The following is a 19,043-nucleotide window of genomic DNA, read 5'->3' as shown; positions in this document are numbered from 1 at the left end:
CACGGCACTAAGAGGTTTTTTAGGCCTCAGCGATTTTTATCGAAAATTCGTCAAGAACTATGCCTCTCACGCCGCTCCTCTCACCGATTTACTTAAATGTCCGAGTTTTACATGGCCAACAGAGGCACAAGAGGCCTTTAAAAAATTACAACAAGCTATGATCACTACTTCTGTTTTACATCTTCCATACTTCAATCAACCGTTTGTTGTTGAAACTGATGCGTTCGCTATTGCCATTGGTGTTGTCCTTTCTCAAGGGTGTCATCTTGTTGCATTCTTCAGCAAGAAAATGTCCACCACAATGCAACATGCGTCTGTATACGTCCGTGAGATGTTTGTTGTAACTGAATTTGTAAAGAAATGGCAACATTATTTAATTGGAAGAAAATTCCAAATCTATACGACCAACAAAGCCTCAAACATTTAACGACTCAAGGTTTTCACACTCCAGAATAGCAAAAATGGGCGACAAAACTCATTAGGTTTGAATTTGAAATAAAATATAGAACTGGTACCTCCAATAGGGTTACTAATGCATTGTCCAGGTGCCATAGTGATGACTCGGCCTCATACTTGGCGCTGTCATCCTCCTTTCCACTCATCATTGATAAGCTCTGTGTGTTTTATGCTTCCACAGATGGCCAGACATTCATAAAAAAATGAATCAGATCCCAAGTGGAACACCAAGTTTCATTTTTCCCATGGGTTACTTTTTTTTATTATCAAAATAAGTTGTTTATACCTGATTTGTCCGATCTGTGATTGTCCTTGATGAAGGAATTCCATGAGACACCAACAGCGGGGCATTCTGGTTGGAAGCCGGCACTGGCCCGACTTACAGCCTCTTGTTATTGGCCCGGTGTGGCTAAGCAACTCAAGCAGTTTATTCGTGAATGTTTTGTTTGCCATTTCAATAAATACACGCCCACAAAGTATCAGGGGTTACTACAACCTCTTCCTATTCTAGACAAGGTATGGGAAGATTTATCAATGGATTTTATAACAAACTTACCCTTGTCGCATGGACACACAGTGATATGGGTTGTCGTGGATCGCCTGACAAAGTATGTACATTTTATTGCTCTTCCCTCACAGTTTTCAGCCACCACACTTGCAACCCATTTTCTAAATGAGATTTGTAAACTGCATGGAGTTCCAAAAAGCATAGTGTTAGATAGAGATAAGATCTTCCTAAGCGGGTTCCGGAAGGAGTTATTCAAACTCCTCGGTACTACATTATGCTACAACACCGCTTATCATCCTCAGTCTGATGGCCAAACTGAGGTTGTAAATAGGGGCTTACACACATACTTACGTTGTTTCACAAGTTCTCATCCAACTAAATGGTTTACTCACCTCTAATTGGCAAAATATTGGTATAACACCAACAACCATTCTTCACTTCACTCATCTCCCTTTGAGGCTCTGTACGACCGTTCACCGCCTACTCTTCGAGACTATCTTCCCGGTTCAACAACAAATCCAATGCTTGTGGACACCCTGCAAACCAGGAAAAAAATGTTAAAAAGCCTCAAACAACACCCCCGCCATACACAACAGAGGATGAAGGCACAAGCGGATTCAGGTCGGTCAGATGTTACCTTTGTTCCGAGTGAGTGGGTATTGCTCTGTTTGCAACCATACATGCAACAATTTCTGGCAAACCGGCGTTCACAAAAGTTGTCACGTCGTTTCTATGGCCCATTTCAAGTCCACCCCCTTGTCGGCTCGGTGGCCTACGAGTGGTTACTGTCGGCGTCAGCCCGCTTGCACCCGGTCTTCCATGTCTCCTTGTTGAGATGTTTTCATGGGGACCCCACGAAGCAGTTTGTGGACCTACCCCGTTAATGCTCTTCCATAGTTCTCCCTGGTACGGAACCTCTTCATGATGGTGGGTTGCATGATAAATCATCACCAGACAAGGCTGGTTTGGGCAATGAGCCACCAGATGGCAAAAAAATGTTACTGATGTTTGTATCCCACAGAGGAAAGACGAAGAAGGAGACGCAAAATTTTCAAAGGAGAGAAAAAAATACTCTCCTTCTTGACCAGGAAACAAAGGAACTGTTGAATGAAAAAGAATAATATGCCAAGAGTTGAGGTGTGTCTAGATTCAGAGTTGGTAACCAACCATTATGACCATCTTCAATGCACTTTGGCCCGTTTTACAAGTACACCTCGTGCAGTGCAACTAGTTGATTCTGCACCGTTGGATTTGGAGGATAAGCTAGAGTCGTGTGATGCTCTGAAACGGTGTGACCATACTTTATGGAATCCCATTAATTCTGCCTCAATCAGTGTGCCTCATCAATGCACTGCACGAACCACATCTGCACCGTCCATTCAAGTTTCAAAATTGGCACTCAAATGCATCCAACCGTCCAACAAAGCCAGTTATCCCGCAATTTCTTCTACTGGCCAGTCGCTGTCTGCACACGTGGCCTCCCTAATGGCTAACCTAATTGACAACCATGAGGACATGGTATCTCTTGAAGAGTTGGACATTGATAAGAGCCCAATGCCAAGGCCCAATAGGATTAAAAAGAAGCCCATCTGGGTGGATGATTTTATTGTGGGAAATTAATATATTAACTTCAGGTTTTTATTTTAGTGTTAAGGAATTGGGTCTGATGCTGTAAGCCCAAATCCATTAGTGATAACCCTAAAAATCCTCTAGCTATCTGTATTTAACTTGCTATTGAGTTGTATGAAGGTTATGAATGAATTATAATTTTTAGCATTTTTCTCTCTTACTCTGCACATTTTTACTGTTATTTTAATTCTCCCCTCTACTTCTTTCTCAACTTCTCTACTTCTTTCTCCTTACTTAAAATACACTTGATAACATAAATCTTTTAACATGGAGGTCCTTCCCAACTTGTATATATGACTATTTTATGTTTATGATAAGTTTTCCATCTCTCCATGTCATCGAGATAATAAAAAGAGTTTAAGACTTCGTTTTTGAGTTGAGTTTTGAATGAAAATAAAGAGTTAAAAATCATGAAATATGCTAATGAGAAATCTCTATCTCAGGATAAAGATAACTAGAAACCATAAATGATTAAAAGAAAGATTAAACACAAATGAATATTGGGAAGATGGAAATAAACCAATAATTGTGTAATTATCGGCCATGTAATTCTTTTGCAATTAATTTAAATTCAATTAATGGTTTTCAATTAATTATTTATCTCATATTTAGAAAGAATATTATTAAGAAAATCACGTTTAAGAAAAATCTATTTTACTTACTTTGAATCAGAAAAAATCAGATTTTTATTGGAGGTGTTACTGTCAAATGCAAATAGTTTTATGTATCAATTTGAAAAGTAAGGAAGTTAGTTATAAGATCTATATATTGAATTATTGATGCATAAAAATACATCTATGTACATAACGACAAACGTGATTAAAAAATTTCCATTTGCATAAAAAATATTGAGAGTAAAATAATCAATAATTGTTGCATTTGAATTTTATGAAAGACATTATCAGAAATAAATTTTCAATTACTTCCTGTTTTTATCACTTTTTATTTTAATATATTTTTAAATTTAAATCATCTAACCGATTTTCCTTTTTATAAATTTTAAACAACAAAAATCATACACAAAAAATGTCAACCACCAATATAATTTTTAATATAAGTTTTAATATTATCATAATTCATTTTCATATTTTTTTATTACATATTTATAATATAATGTACACTTAATACAAAAAAATATGATATAATTCTCTAAATCTAGTTGTTGAGGAAAATCTTAAATTTAGTTGTTGGTAGATTATTTATTTTTTAATTTTTAGATGTCATGTGACCCAATATCTTTTAAATCTTTAGGTTTCTTCGGAACCAATGTAATATTTGTATTTACTATCAAATATAAAAATTTATATATACTTAATATATTATTTATTATTGGTTATATTATTAAATATAAATTATGTATAATAATATAAAAACTCTAATAGTGTGAATATATATTTTTTCTGATAACAATTTTTGTTGCATTATATTAACCTCAACAGTATGAACTTTTAAAGAACATTAACAATACGAAAAATGTTGCATGAAATAATACAAATATTAAAAATGTTGGGAAACTAGTTTAAGATTCTCTTCTAAATTTTCAAATATAATCCCCTACAGCTAACATTACAGATCTCCAATGTACCTCACCTACTTAGACAGTTGATCAGGGACATCAATACACGTGTACGGTAAGTGGTCGCATGATAAAATCCTTTATTTTGACTCCTGGAACAAGACGCGCATTACTAAACGAAACTCTGAAATGTGATTGGATGATGAATCTTTTTATTCAAGTTTCGCGGCAAGGTTTTTTTTTCCTCCTTCACCTTCTTTCTCTCTCTAAACCCTGCGCCACTTCTCTCTCCTCTCCTCTGCTTCAACTCCCATTGGATAAAACCCTACAATAACAGGTGAGTGCCACAACCAATTTCACCGCCCGATCTGCAATCTAGGGCTTGAATTCCAAAGATCAAACGTTAATTTGCATAGTTTTGTTAATGACGAGGTTTTTGTCTTTTTTTGGGTTGATAATGTTGTTGCTTTTAACTGTTATTATTATTTTTCTAATGAATTTGTTTGGTGATGATGATTTTTACTGGAGCTGGAATATGTGTCTCGTAGAACATTTGAATCTGCGTTCTTTTACCTTGTTGTTCTTTTTTGTTATTGTTGTTGTTGAGGTGGATGAGGGTGAAAGGTTTACGTTTTTTTGGGATGATTTGAATGTGATGCTCTATGTGAATTTTTAAATACGATGTGATTGTGTTTCCGATTCGAACACGAAGAGCTCCAGCTGCTGATTGTTTAGGTTTATTTTGCAATTTGCAACGATTTGAACTCACTGCTTATACTGTTAATTTGGAATGGAGGTGTTTCAGGCACATCCTAAAGTCTTATACTGATTTGAAGATTTAACTGATGCATACTCTCTTTTTTTTTTTTTTGAAGTTGGGTATAATCATACAACAACATCCAACCCTTAATCCCACTAAACTGGGTATGATTATAATAATAATAAGTTGTTTTGAGTTTATCAACTTTTCTGTCTTAAATGGAAAAGCAGCAACATTTGAAACTATCCATATGTTTGAAGTTTTGTGCCTTTTGGTTATATTGAAGATGCCTGGTATGACGCATTGAACATTTGGCCTGTAATTCTTGAGAGAAATTTGTGTTATGCTTTGCTTCTCATATGCATTACTGATTAGTTCACTAGCTGAGTTTTATCTGAGCTGATATTGTTTACTGTTACAGTTTATTCCCCCCCCCCCAGATAGATAAAGGATTAATGGCACCCGCGAGGAAATCAAGAAGTGTTAATAAGCGATTTTCAGCTTCAAATGAGGTTTCTCCTGACAATGATGGAGTTAACTCAATTAAAAACAAGCTACGGGTATGTATTGTCAGTACTGATATGATAGCATTTTTATATTCTGAGACTGCAAGCAATAGGATACAGCAAATAGCTATTAAAAGAGTTGAGGTGGTAGTTCTTGGGCTTCAGTAGTATTGGTTTTACTGTTTTAGTACTTCAATTGACAAGAATTCATGTCATGTATGCACAACTTTAATTGATTCCTGTCCATTAAAGTATATGCAGAACCCGAACAATATTTCACCTGTTGTTTAACCCTCAAATTTTTTAATCCTGTCTGATGTCCCTTTGCACAGAAGAAAAAGTTGACTGATAAATTGGGATCTCAGTGGAGCAAGGAGGAACTAGAACAATTTTATCAAGCATACAGGAAGTATGATAAAGACTGGAAGAAGGTTTGCTTCTGTCATGCTGTTATGTCTTTCTCTTTATCTTGCTTTTTCATTTGGAAATTTGATGGCAATTATTCATTTCTTTCTTTCTATCATTATTGTCATCATCATTGCACATTAGTGTTATTATTATTCCCCTTTCTTATGGTTTTGTTGGATTTCTAGGTGGCTGCTGTTGTACGTAACAGATCCATCGAAATGGTGGAAGCTCTTTACAATATGAATCGGGTACATCAGTAATACAGTAGATTGGACTATGCTATGTGTCATAAGCTTTATATGTGTTCTGCCTCTTGTTTAAGAAGTTTGGTATTGTTTGTGTGTGCACATTTTTTCTGAGCTGATATGGTTAAGAAAGTAGAGATAACATTGTACGAACTGATTAATCAATGTTCAATTTCTACCCATGGAAGTTCAGGCTTTTGGTCTTCCTCCTCCTTTATCCCCATTCCTACCCCCCTCTATCTTTCCTTTTTCTTTAAAATTTTAGACATTACTGGATATCAAGTTATGGATGTCATTCAACAACCTGTAATGAATGTTGTGCCCCCACATAAGTCCTTGTATTTCTCTATAATTCTCAGTGAGTTTGAATATATAAGTCCTTGTTTATGTGAAATTTCTTACTCCTAGCGATCATGAACTGACCTATTAATGCTCTGTAGATCTTTTGCTATGAGTATCAATTAAAATTACACATTGTAATTTACAGGCATACCTATCTCTGCCAGAGGGGACAGCTTCTGTTGTTGGCCTCATAGCTATGATGACAGATCACTACAATGTGCTGGTAAGTTCAAAGTTAGTTCTTGTTTGATGTATTTCCAAAAAAAGTTCCTGTTTGATGGAGTTTTTCCTTGACAAAATCTGCAAACAGCTTTGGATGTCAAGATCTCTTTGAATATGTTTAGAAAGAAGGGTGATGTTCTTTGGAATACTGAATTAAAAATATGTGCTCATTATTGACTATGACCTCCTTCCTTTCTCAGAGTAGAAATTTTCTACCTCCTTTTCCTCAGAAACTATCATGATATTACAAATGATGTAATTCATGCCTGTGTTTGGATTTGCATCTCTATGTATGTTTGTTAGACAGATTGATGTTTGGCGAAGTTGATTTTTTTTGAATTTGGTTTTGCTTTGCTGTCTTTTTGTCATGATTTAGTGATTTACTTTGTTGGCTGAATATGGATTTCTGAGTTGTAATTTTGTGCATTGGAAATTAGCAGGTTGGGAGTGATAGTGAAAGGGAGAGCAATGATTCACCAGGATCTCGAAAACCTTTGAAACGAAAGATTGAAAAAGTTCAGCTTAGTGTCTCAAAAGATTCTGTTCAGTCTCAGTCAATTGCTTCCAGTGACGGTTGCCTCTCTCTATTGAAGAAGAGACGCTTTGATGGTAAAATACCCTTCTTCGTCCCACTCCCTCTCTCTGTTTTCATATCAGTAAGGGAATCATGTTTGCCATCTACAAATTGCTTTTCCCCCCACTCTGAACGATAGAAAGTATTCTGGTTTAAATCTGTGTAACAAGAATGTAATAGTAATGTAGGAAATGAAAGTTAAGCTGGGAACTTTTACTTTTATTCCATAATAACTTCCAGAAATATTCTTATTAAGTATTTCCTTTAGGTTTTTGAACTTTATTCTTGTATTGGTGGAATTCCAACTGTTAGGTCCATTCAACTGCTTTTACTTGAAAACTGAAGGTTTTAGGAATTGGTCTTTGACATGGTGTTAGAGAGTCAATGACCAAGTGATCTTGTTATCCCTGTACTTCTCAATTAAAGTGGAATTTTTTTAGCACATGGTAAAATGGGCCTGTTTGTTTCAAGCTCAAAGATCTCTTGCATGTACCATTCATTCACTTTCACTTAATAGCTTAATCTTTTGTTACAGTTGGTCCTTGACACTAACCATATCTAAATCAGTGCAGAGAAAGAAGTTTGTAAATTACAATTTGCATCATCTTAATTCAAGTGTCTGTTTTATTAAGTGCCCCCCCCCCAATTAGAATAATGAAATTATCACCTTCACAAGGTTGTTATTAAATGTTTTTCCCAATTAGCAACAATGAAATTACCACCTTCACAATGAAGTTAATGCATAATCTTAAATCAGTATCTTAAATTTAAGATTATGCATTAATTTCTTAATGTACCCTGGTATTTGACAATGATCATTTATGTGGCGTTATTAGGATTTTTTCACTACCTGTCAGATATCTTTGTGGCTAAAATTTTAAAATTAAATAGTAACATCAGCAATGATAAAATCAGACCCCTCTTCAGCTTTCTAGTCTCTCCCTTCCCGTGCATTTTAATTATCACAGAACATGCAGGTAGAATACTTTCCATGTACTTCATTATACTCAAATAATGGAACACAAGTAGCATTATTAATTAATCTATATTGTTGATGTTGCTCATACTCCTTGTAACATTTTTATTTTATAATATATACCATTCTGCAGTAAATTGCAATGTTCATAGTTATTCTATTAATCAGGTATCCAGCCTCGAGCTGTTGGGAAAAGGACACCTCGCGTCCCAGTTCACTACTCCTTCAAGAAAGATGATAGGGAAAACTATGTTTCGCCCAATAAAAGAAGCCTGGGGTCAACTGTTGCTGCTAATGATGATGAAATTGCACATGTAGCAGCTTTGGCGTTAGCTGAGGCGGCACAAAGGGGCGGCTCTCCCCAAGTTTCCCAAACACCGCACATAAGAGCAGAGCATAAGTCCCCTCATGTTCAGAACTTGGGGAAAATGGTATTAACAGTTCCCGGCTTTCTTTAACCATTATCTAGTGTTTGATTGCTATATTATTGTTTTAAAAGATGAGTTTGTGTTCTCAATATGTGATAAGCATCAATATTAAAATACAAGCTCATCGATATCTTTGTGTTTGACTTGATTTTGTTTGATATTGTTGAAAGAGATAATTAGAGAGAAATTGTGTTAGGATACACACACGATCTGGTATTAATGGACCGATTTACAGAGATTCTCCTCAGTTAACACAAAGTAGCCTCCAGTCTAATGATAAGTAACTGATCATTCTAATTTAATCAACTTAAATGCAATTGACTATATATTCAATCATGAATGCTACTATTCTAATGTAAATGTTAATGATCAAACATTTCCCTCCAAGCTGAAGCTATAATCTCATTGATCCTGCTTGATAGAAATAAAACCCAGTCAAACAAAAAACAGCCAAACCTAGCCAAACAAACCCAAGAAATCAGCAACCCAACAGAAATGACAGCTAAACATGATGAACACATATATAGATAGAAGCGGATATACACAGGATAAGTCACAGTGGATACACAGCTACACAGCCCCTTGGAGTTGTGGATGTGGAAGCACATGGGATGGATTAGCCAGTAAAGGGCCAACAGTCTTTCTCTGTCGATGAGTCTGCTGAGAAAGTTGGAAGAAAAAAAAGGACCGAGAAATGCTCACTTGCTCAGACCATATAAAGAAAGAGAAATGGAGGAAGGAACCATTGCTTACTGCACAGTGCATAAGAATGGATGAAGCAGAAGGGACTTACTGGAATTGAAGCAGGGAAATATGTGCATCCGATCGCAGGCTGGTTTGTATATGGAGGACCATATGCGGGAGATACCAATAACAGCTAGGAAGATTCAACTTGGTAGCTGCAGGTTAAGAAAAAACAGGAGACGAAGAATATTATATCATTTTTGGATATTAAAATACAAAGCACACTATTATTGTGAAGGGAAAAACATCATGGATAAAAGCATGGCTGGAAAATGACAGTGGGAGAAGGGCTCCAGAGGATAAATTAGGGTTTCTCAGTCATATGACATTAATGGCGAATGCAGAAACATCAACAACTCAGGGTGAAGGAACAGCTCCAAGGTGATAGCAGGTCTGAAATGGAACAAATTCACAAGATCCAGGGGAAATGCTGCTGGAAAAGGACAAATCAGAGTAAAGTAAATGAGAATAAAATATCGAGTATGACCATAAACAGGTGGCTGAAAAAATGAACACTGGAAGCATAAACTAAAACAGGACTTCCAGGAACTCCACGGCATAATCACAAAAGGATAGGTCACATGAGAGAATCATAGAGATAAATTGTATGCTAGGTTACACACATGAGATCCAGGGGGAAATGCTGCCTGAAGAAGGACAAATCAGAGTAAAGAAAATGAGAATAAGTTATTGACTATGACCATAAAAAGATGGCTGAAAAAATGAACACAGCCATCATAAACTAAACAGGGGAGTGTCAGGAACACTGCAGCAGAATAACAAATGGGTAGGTCAGGGATGATTGTACCACTCCAATACCTTGTTGAAAGAGAATTATTGGCAGAAATTGTGCGTTAGGCTACACTCATGATCTGTATTTATGGATTGATTTACAAGCAATTAGAGATCAATCTTAGCTAACATAAACTAATCCCCATTCTAATATTCAGTTATGATTATTCTAAACTAATCCAGTTAATACAGTTGACTAACAGTTGTTAGCTAAGTTGTAGACTAATCGGTAGCTGATCAACATAATTATGGTTGACTTAATATTTAACCATAAATGCTAATATTCTAACATAAGATGCTATTATTCGGACATATATTGTTTTGAAGATTAATTAATTTCTAATTTGTCTACCAGTGCCAAACGTTGGAGACAGCTTCTGCCAAGTTTCATCATGCTTCTGTGGATGAAGAGTTCTTGGAAGGTAGCATGGAAAGCAGGGGAGCTGAAAATGGAGAATATGTGAGAGATTCTAGTTCCTTAATGGATATGGAAGGCAAAGACTCTTTCGTTCTTCAGAAGGGAAAAATGATTTACAGAAAGAAAGAGAGAGTGGTAAACATTGGAAACCATCAGCTTGATGATGGTGGAGAAGCATGTAGCGGCACTGAAGAAGGGGTCAGTTTTAGTTCTTTGAAAGAAAAGGTTGATATTGAGGTTAATAATGCAAAACTTGAGCAATCCTCTCTAAAAAGTAAGAGGAAAAGAAGCAAGAAACTCTTTTTTGGAGGTAATCCTGTCACTAGTCACCACACATATCCTTGCAAATATTTGTAATTGTGAATACCATCTGTCTTTTAAGCTCCTTTTCCTCTCTTAGCCTTTTAGAAGTGGAATGGTTGAACTTCTGTTGAACTAATTTCTTTCCTTTAACGTCTGTCTATATTAAGTAACAAAATTTAATAATTTTATCTAATAGATGAAATCCCTGCCTTGGATGCTTTGCAAACCTTGGCTGATGTCTCTCTCATGATGCCAGCATCTATGGTAGAATCAGGTAAGAATGGAACATTCATATATTTTATAGTGTAGGAGAGCACACGTTGGGGCACACAGAGAGCCAAATCAGGACAATTTCCAATTTTTAGCATTTTCATATTAATCCATATTTTTTATCCATTATTAAATTCTTGCCCTTTCTCCATCTAGAATTGTCTGGCCAGGTGAAGGGAGACATAGTGACTGTTGATAAAGGTGATAAATCTGCTTTACCTGAAGCTGCATCAACAAGCCATACCAGAGATAAAATAAAACTCTCAGGTTCAAAACAAAAGGTTGTTCACGTGGTCTCTGGAATTGAGGTTTCAACCCCCACAAAACCTAAACTTGGAAAGGAATCGGCAAATGATGCTAAAGCTCTCTATGAATCAAAAGAGCAACTTTCACCTGCTGATAGAACATGGAAAAGAAAGCGAAATTCTGTGGTTTCTAAGGTAAACACAGTTTATTCTTTAAATGCTTTGTCTAGTTGGTTTTACACTGGTAGGAAACATCAAAGAGATATTTTATGATTGTAAAGAATTATTTATGATGGTTTGCCCTTTGTTTGATTTCATAATGTAAAATTAGTTTTCAGCCATGTGACGATTAAAATGGTGATGATGTTTGGCCATGATCATCATGGTACTTATTGCCTTAATCTTTACTGGCAAGTAGTAAATTAGAAGGTTGTCAATTACCATTGGTGGTGCAACACCATTGAAATAGTCCTGAGAGCCAGAGACTGAATCTTTTAATTACCAGGTAATTGTGAGACACATGTTTTAAACAGCAATCAAGACATCCAATAATGCTGGATCAAACTTTCCCCTTTCTTCTATATTTTATTATTGTTTCTATTCAGTAGTTGTAGTGTTGCCTTATAAATATCTAAACACTAATTACAAAGGACATTTGATTTCTCATGCTTATTATATGGAAAAAGTAATAAAAGGTGTATCCCCTTTGATCTAATCTAAAATTACCATTATCCTAACCAACTAGATACTTTTAGGGTGGATATACTCTTGCTCACTTTACATTCAAACTCAGTTTTGAGGATCCTTTTCGTTATTGTATTTATATGGAACAATGTAATATAGTGAAATTAGTATTTTTCTTGGTTATTATTCTAGTGCCGTTCATCTCCACCATCTCACCTTGAGATTTTCAATTGAATGATATTTGCGAGTACTCAATTAGTGAATGGAAACTTTTATTTGGTTGCAGGTTGCGAGTACAAAGCTTAATCCTTATCCAAATGATCCCTTGAAGAGTGAGGTATGCAAGTCTTTAGATTTTTATCATCCAGGAAAGTTTGTGTCGTGTGTGTCTATATATCTCTATTATTTTTCCATTTAAAATCACGTAGGACTCTGTTCCTGGAATTAAGTTTTCTACATGATTTAATGTTTGTGACTGTAGTGTGATGTAATTCCATTTCTCCTTGGAAAACTGGTTGGTCTCTCTTAACTTGTCATCTTATGATAGTTGGAATGCTTATATACTGTCCACATTTTTAGAGTACATATGGGTAGAGTATGAAGAAATTATTCCATCTCTTGATTTTATTCACGAGTTTAAGCTACAACACATAAGCAGAAACTGAGAAATATAAAAGGAAATAAAGAATAGGCAATTCCTATAATTGATAGGAATCCCTAAAAACTAGCAACAGTATAAAAAACATAATAGTTTACCACAAACCCCTCTAATTATGAGATCCTGATATTTCTCATAATTTTGAGATTGCTTTCCTACAGTACATGTACATAATGCTCACCTGGTTACAACTTACAACACCTTGCCATCATTGCTCAATGTAGTGGATGTCATAAGATCTGATTGCAAACATGATTGATACAGTGCCTTGTATTGTATGATATGTATCGTCACTGTATTTATATTCATAGACAGGCGTATATATGTATTGTAAGAAATTCATTAGGTAAGTAATAAATAATAGAATATACACACATGAAGTCAAGTAATGGCAACCTAGATCCTGTTATTTTTTTTATTAGATATTTTATAACATGCATCCAACTGTCATAGAAGTTAAGTTGTTTCTTCTTCTCTGATCCTTAAAAAGATGCTTTGAAATTGGAATCTAATTATAATTTACTTATCAAATATGTTGTGCATGCCTTGTAGGATGTAGATGAAGAAAACAAACCTTTGTTTAAAGAAAAAAATACTGGTCAGGTTTTCACCCAACCAAGACAATTGAAAACAGTCGGATCGTCAGAGAGTTCCCCGAATAGTGATCAGAAGGAGTTGAAAGTATCAACTGCAGAAATTCCACTTTTAAGTGAAGTTAGTTTACCAATTAAAGGAAGAAGGAGATGGAAAATGATTCCACGGAGAACATTCATACCAAAAGAGAAGCCTTCTGAGAACATCATATTGAAAACTCAACATAATATGTATTCTACCTTAAAGGTGCAAGCTTTAACTTAATTTAAGTGTATTCTGCTTTCAGAAGGTTTGATGGACTTTAAGTTTTGTTTTAATAAATAATTTCCTTTTTAACTTGCAGGATAAGCTTTCTAGTTGCATGTCATCTTATCTGTTCCGCAGATGGTGTACTTTTGAATGGTTTTATAGTGCTATTGATTATCCATGGTTTGCCAAAAGGGAATTCGTGGAGTACTTAAATCATGTAGGACTAGGGAATATCCCAAGACTAACTCGTGATGAGTGGAGTGTCATAAAAAGGTATGAAATTCAGTTGCAGTTACTATATTCTACTACTAAACCTTATAAAGAGTAAGTGAAGTATGTAATAGTGAAGAACCTATAACCTATTTGACGTTGTAACTTGTAATATTGCATTTACCTGTCTCTGCAGTTCCCTTGGCAAACCTCGCAGGTTTTCTGAACACTTTCTACGTGAAGAAAGACAAAAACTTGAACAATATCGGGAATCAGTGAGGAAACATTACACTGATCTGCGGACTGGTATCAGTGATGGACTTCCAACAGATTTAGCTAAACCATTATATGTTGGACAACGAGTAATTGCTCTTCACCCAAAAACAAGAGAGATTCACGATGGTAGTGTGCTTACAGTTGACCATGACAAGTGCAGGATTCAGTTTGATCGTCCTGAATTAGGGGTTGAATTTGTCCTGGTAATATGATCTCTTATTTCATGCTGACTTTTTAAATATTATAACCATCCTTCAAGATATAGTTTCAAATCTGAAGATCAAAACATGTTCATCAATATATATTAGGGGTTGCAAATTGATGGATTGAATGGATTTGGACTAGGATCTTAATACAACAACAACTAAGCCTTAAATCGATAAAAAAGTATCCAATGATCAATGTTAAAACAAGTTGGTTGGTCAAGCCTTAAATAGAATTATGCAATCTATCTATGGATCCAATCCTTGTGATATATAGTATTTGAAATGAGAATATTGTGTTGAAATGAGAATATAGTTTAAGCCTTATTAGTTGGTTGGTCCATGTATAAGAAATAGAATATTATGTTGGATGAGTGGACACACTAGACAATATAGTATTTGAAATGAATGCATTAAGGAGGAAGTTAGAGCAACTCCTATTGTAGAAAAGATGGTAGAATTGTACCTTAGGTGGTTTGGACATGTGCGGATATAGGTAGAAGCCACGTAAGAAGAGTAAGATCAAATGGAGGTTATTCCAATTCCTCGAGGAAGAGGGTGACCATGAAAAACCATAGGCGAAATGATTAAGAAAATCTAGAGATTAATGTTTTGTCAATGAACATGATTTATAGTAAAATAGTATGACGTTGTTTGATCTACATAGCTGGCCCCACCTAATGAAATTAAGGATTGATTATTGTTGTTGTATGTTGAAATAAACATCTAATAAATTTTTTATTACAAAATCTCCGAGTTGAAGGTATGTGACTTGTTACTTGTGAAAGATATAAACAATATTTATGTACCACATGCAGTGGAATAAAGTAATAAACATTCTCAGGCTTAATATTTTTATCCAACTTGATATTTGTGAATCTTTTTCTTGTTTTTAATGAATGGGGCATTTGGTTCAGGACATTGATTGCATGCCTTCAAATCCATTAGATAATATGCCTGAAGCTTTGAGGAGGCAAGTCAGTGCCAGAAAAGTCTCTTTGATGAGTAAAGAGCCACAGGTTAATGGAAATTCAAGTTTTGGAGGATGCACTACACGTGCTTCACCTGTGAAGGTACACACCTCTTCATGCGTTTTATTTGTAAATCAGGGAAACATGATATTGCTCATCATTAACAAGTATCTGTGGGATAATGTTCCATCTCAGAATACTGGATCCTTAATTATGTCATGTTGCAGCACCTTTTTCGCCTGCCCCCACCTCCACACAAAAAAAAACTCCGATGAGATACCAAAAGTTACCCTATCCCGATGAAATCTGAAGACAAAAAAGAAGCATTGAAAGTTCTGCTGTTCCTTTCCGACCAAATACACCAATGAACAACAAAAACTGAGAACTGCCATACTTGACATTTAACAAAATAATTTGGATTCAATTTTTTTACTGTCATTGTAAAAGTTTGTTATACCATCATCTTTTTTTTTATAAGGAAAATTGCATTAAAATGAGCACAAGGGGTGGGGTGCACACCCAATACAAGAGAAAGATCAAAGAGAGATATTTTTACTAGCTAAGTTGATACAAGTTTTTGGTTCAATGCACCAATTAGCAAACATAATAGAAGAAGAGTTTACATATGATGAAAACTAAACCAACGATCTATTTTGGATCAAATCCATAATATGAACATAGCTTCGATCCTTTCCTGATAAAACCGCTTCATTCCCCATCAACCAAATTGACCACACCACAGCAAACCACAACATTCTCCAAAGATTTAATCCTTTATCAGACCCAAAAGAATCATGAAGAATGAACAAGTCTACTAATGATGTAGGAACATTAACTCTAATTATGTACTATCACAGTATTAATTGAGCTTGACTATAACAACTATTTGAAAACTCAAACTTTTTAGTGATGTGTTAATCAATTAGTATATGATTTGATTAACATAAATTTTATGTTGCTGGCAAAAAAATTAAATCAAACTCTTCATATTTTGCATTTGCAAGATAAATACTTTTTCGGTCCATTTTTATCCTGACTTAATGCAATATGCTTGAACACTTTATAGGAGAGATTCACAGTTACTATTTGTAGTGATTGAGATTTCTTACTGTTTTAAACTAATGGACAAGCCTTCACAAATATTACCAATTCCTATTGTTTCATGCTGCTATAATTCACTGGATGAATTTAATTACCCAATACTATTGTCAACCTTTTAGAATCAGCTAACAAAGTACCTTAAAGTTGTAATCATGTTTCTATTGAATCCTCCATCCTTTTCAAATGGGCTAGCAATCTGGATTTCCACTACCACTGGTGAAATGTTGATGTTAGAAACATTGTGTTCTAACTTCTAACAGTTATTCTTTTTTTTTGTAATTTCAATAATGTATTACAGGGGGATGTTAACCATTGTGTTTCTCAAGCGAAGGCGGCTACAATTGATAACTTCTGTGTACAAAAAACAGTTTGTGCTCAACCATGCACACTGACTCATCATCAAGCCAAGGAAGCTGATATACATGCACTTTCTGAGCTAAAGCGTGCTCTGGATAAAAAGGTTCTTATGTACAAAAATTTAATTCTTATGTGCATCCCTTTTGGAATCTGTTTTACTTTCTTAAGGCTAAGGTAGATTCGTCTGTCTTTATATGTAGATTACCTTAGTCATTGGTGGTCTTACTGTGATTGTTTTCCATGTGCTCTGTCAGGAAACATTGCTGATGGAGCTTAAAAGTGCAAATACTGACATTTTGGAAAACCAAAATGACATTGAATGCTTAAAAGATTCCGAGGCTTTCAAGAAGCATTATGCCACGGTACTTGTAGAGCTGAAGGAAGCCAGTGGACAGGCATGTGCATGTGGCTTCCATGGAATATTTATAATTCTGCCTTGAAGGAACATTTGATTAGCTATGTCATTTTCAGGTTTCTGATGCTATGGTTCATTTGAGGCAACGCAATACTTACACTGGAAACTCTCTAACACCATGGATGAAGCCCCAAGTTAGTTTCAATGATCATGATAACCTTCCCGGTATGTTGGATAGTTCTCTACCACAAGAGTTAGGGTCAACCGTCAATGAAATTATTAAAGGATCCAGGCTAAGCGCAAAGGTAATGGTCGACGCTGCGTTTCAGGTATGGGTTGCCTATGGGTCTTCTGCCCCAATGCCTTCACATTCATTTTGAACTATAACGATCTTTAATACTTTCTTGCTTTACTTTGGGTAATATAGCATTTTCCCGTTATTTTGTACTTGCAAACTATTCTCATTGCCTTCGATCCATTGTTGCATTATTATTTACAAGCAAAATAGCAATGACGCATTGATGGTTTAGCCTTCATCTTAAAATGAACAAGTAGACACACACCAGATGTTATCATAGCTCTATAGTGTAGTGGAACGCATTTTACATTGAAACATGTTTCCAGTATTTCCTCAAGCACTGGCCTTCTTAAAAACTCCATTGACACTTTTTGATGCTATAATTTAGGCATTGCCTTCAACAACGGAAGATGAAGACGCTTTCACGAGGATTGGACAGGCACTGGATTCTATTGATTACCAGCAGTTAGCCTCCAACACTAGGTTACCTCTGATCAGGTCTCAAGAACAAGTGAATGGCAGTTCTTATAATCTTAATCAGTCAACTTTACTCAACGATGCATCTAGTCCAAAACTGCATAATGATTCTAACAAAGTTTACACCGAAATTCCTTTGGAGCTTATTACTTCATGTGTTGCAACATTAATCATGATACAGGTAACCCCACCTTTCCCATAACTGTAGAAGTAAAATGTGTTCATTGTCATCTCTTTAAATCTAAGGTGCTGACCACATTAATTCTGAATTCATGTATATTAATATTGGGTTTGGTGTTTTTTTCTTGCCTTTAAGCTTCAAGAGACGTTTATTGTCATGTTTTTGTTTCCCTCCCCTGTCTTGAGAATACAGCATGCATATGTTTGCATTGCTGAACTTATCTTCTAATCAAAATTTAATTAATATTCTTTAACTTCCAGACTTGCACTGAAAGGCAATACCCTCCGGCTGACGTGGTTCAGATGTTAGATTCTGCTGTTACTAGTTTGGAACCATGCTCTCCTCAAAACATTCCTATTTTCAGAGAAATTCAAATGTGCATAGGAAGAATTAAGACTCAGATTTTAGCTCTAGTCCCTACTTGATTTTTCTGTCCTTTATTCTCTTTAAGTAGTTGTATAGAGAATACTGAACTATCAGTATCATATAGAAGTTCCTCACTCAGTTTGTAATTTATGTTTCTCTTTAGCTCAATAATTTTTATTTCAGGTCAATAGGTTCAGATGATGTTAGTGATAATTGTGTAATTTATCTGCTAATGGGTGCGGCATTGATCAAAGAAGCAAAAAAGCAAAGTTTGTGTGGGAGAGTGAATTTAAATTACTGGGAAAGCTAGTTAGCATAACTCATAAACAACGATGTATCAGACTTTGAATAATTGTTCAATTTCCTTGAAACCCATTTTCTTTTTATGCATGAGTTGTATGATTACACCCTTATACTTATAATGTATTTTCAATGATTGTGATATTTAGTTATTGGCAAACTTTTAAAATAAAATGATTATGAGTCAATCAAGTGGAATTATCTTTTTAATTCAGCGGAATGAACGCTAACATGATTTAATCTTATTACAAGTTTTTTCTTCCAAAACTATTCTTAGAAAATAAGAAACTCAAACCTTTGGAGGAAATTTCATACGTGGGCTTAGGTTTGGGAAGAAAGTAGGTTCTCCAAGTTCCCGCCTATTTCTCTCACATTGAAGTGAGGTGGTGAACAACATGCATCATGGGCTCAACTGGTCAGT

General features: G+C 35.3%; 1 protein-coding gene across 6 annotated transcripts; it reads left to right on the top strand.

The window, feature by feature from the left end:
• LOC109346206 (protein ALWAYS EARLY 2-like) lies at positions 4,292-18,752 on the top strand. 6 transcript variants are annotated; one of them, XM_019585632.1, is made up of 20 exons: positions 4,292-4,446; positions 5,291-5,429; positions 5,708-5,806; positions 5,969-6,031; positions 6,516-6,593; positions 7,030-7,201; positions 8,311-8,573; positions 10,462-10,834; positions 11,024-11,101; positions 11,254-11,537; positions 12,313-12,363; positions 13,237-13,524; positions 13,622-13,800; positions 13,934-14,216; positions 15,134-15,289; positions 16,650-16,748; positions 16,900-17,040; positions 17,117-17,329; positions 17,687-17,956; positions 18,217-18,752. In XM_019585632.1, the coding sequence occupies exons 2-20, from the start codon at positions 5,325-5,327 to the stop codon at positions 18,379-18,381; spliced, it is 3,360 nt and encodes a 1,119-aa protein (XP_019441177.1). In that variant the 5' UTR covers positions 4,292-4,446; positions 5,291-5,324; the 3' UTR covers positions 18,382-18,752. The 6 variants fall into 6 exon arrangements, with proteins under 6 accessions (XP_019441177.1, XP_019441176.1, XP_019441173.1 ...); XM_019585631.1 differs by having other exon boundaries at positions 16,587-16,748; positions 16,900-17,007; XM_019585628.1 differs by having other exon boundaries at positions 4,293-4,446; positions 5,310-5,429; positions 16,587-16,748.

Source organism: Lupinus angustifolius, chromosome LG04 (genome assembly GCF_001865875.1).
Source record: "Lupinus angustifolius cultivar Tanjil chromosome LG04, LupAngTanjil_v1.0, whole genome shotgun sequence".
In the NCBI taxonomy this organism is placed as follows: Eukaryota; Viridiplantae; Streptophyta; class Magnoliopsida; order Fabales; family Fabaceae; genus Lupinus; species Lupinus angustifolius.
The sequence above is the reverse complement of the archived record's forward strand: the minus strand, read 5'-3'. Positions and strand labels throughout refer to the sequence as shown.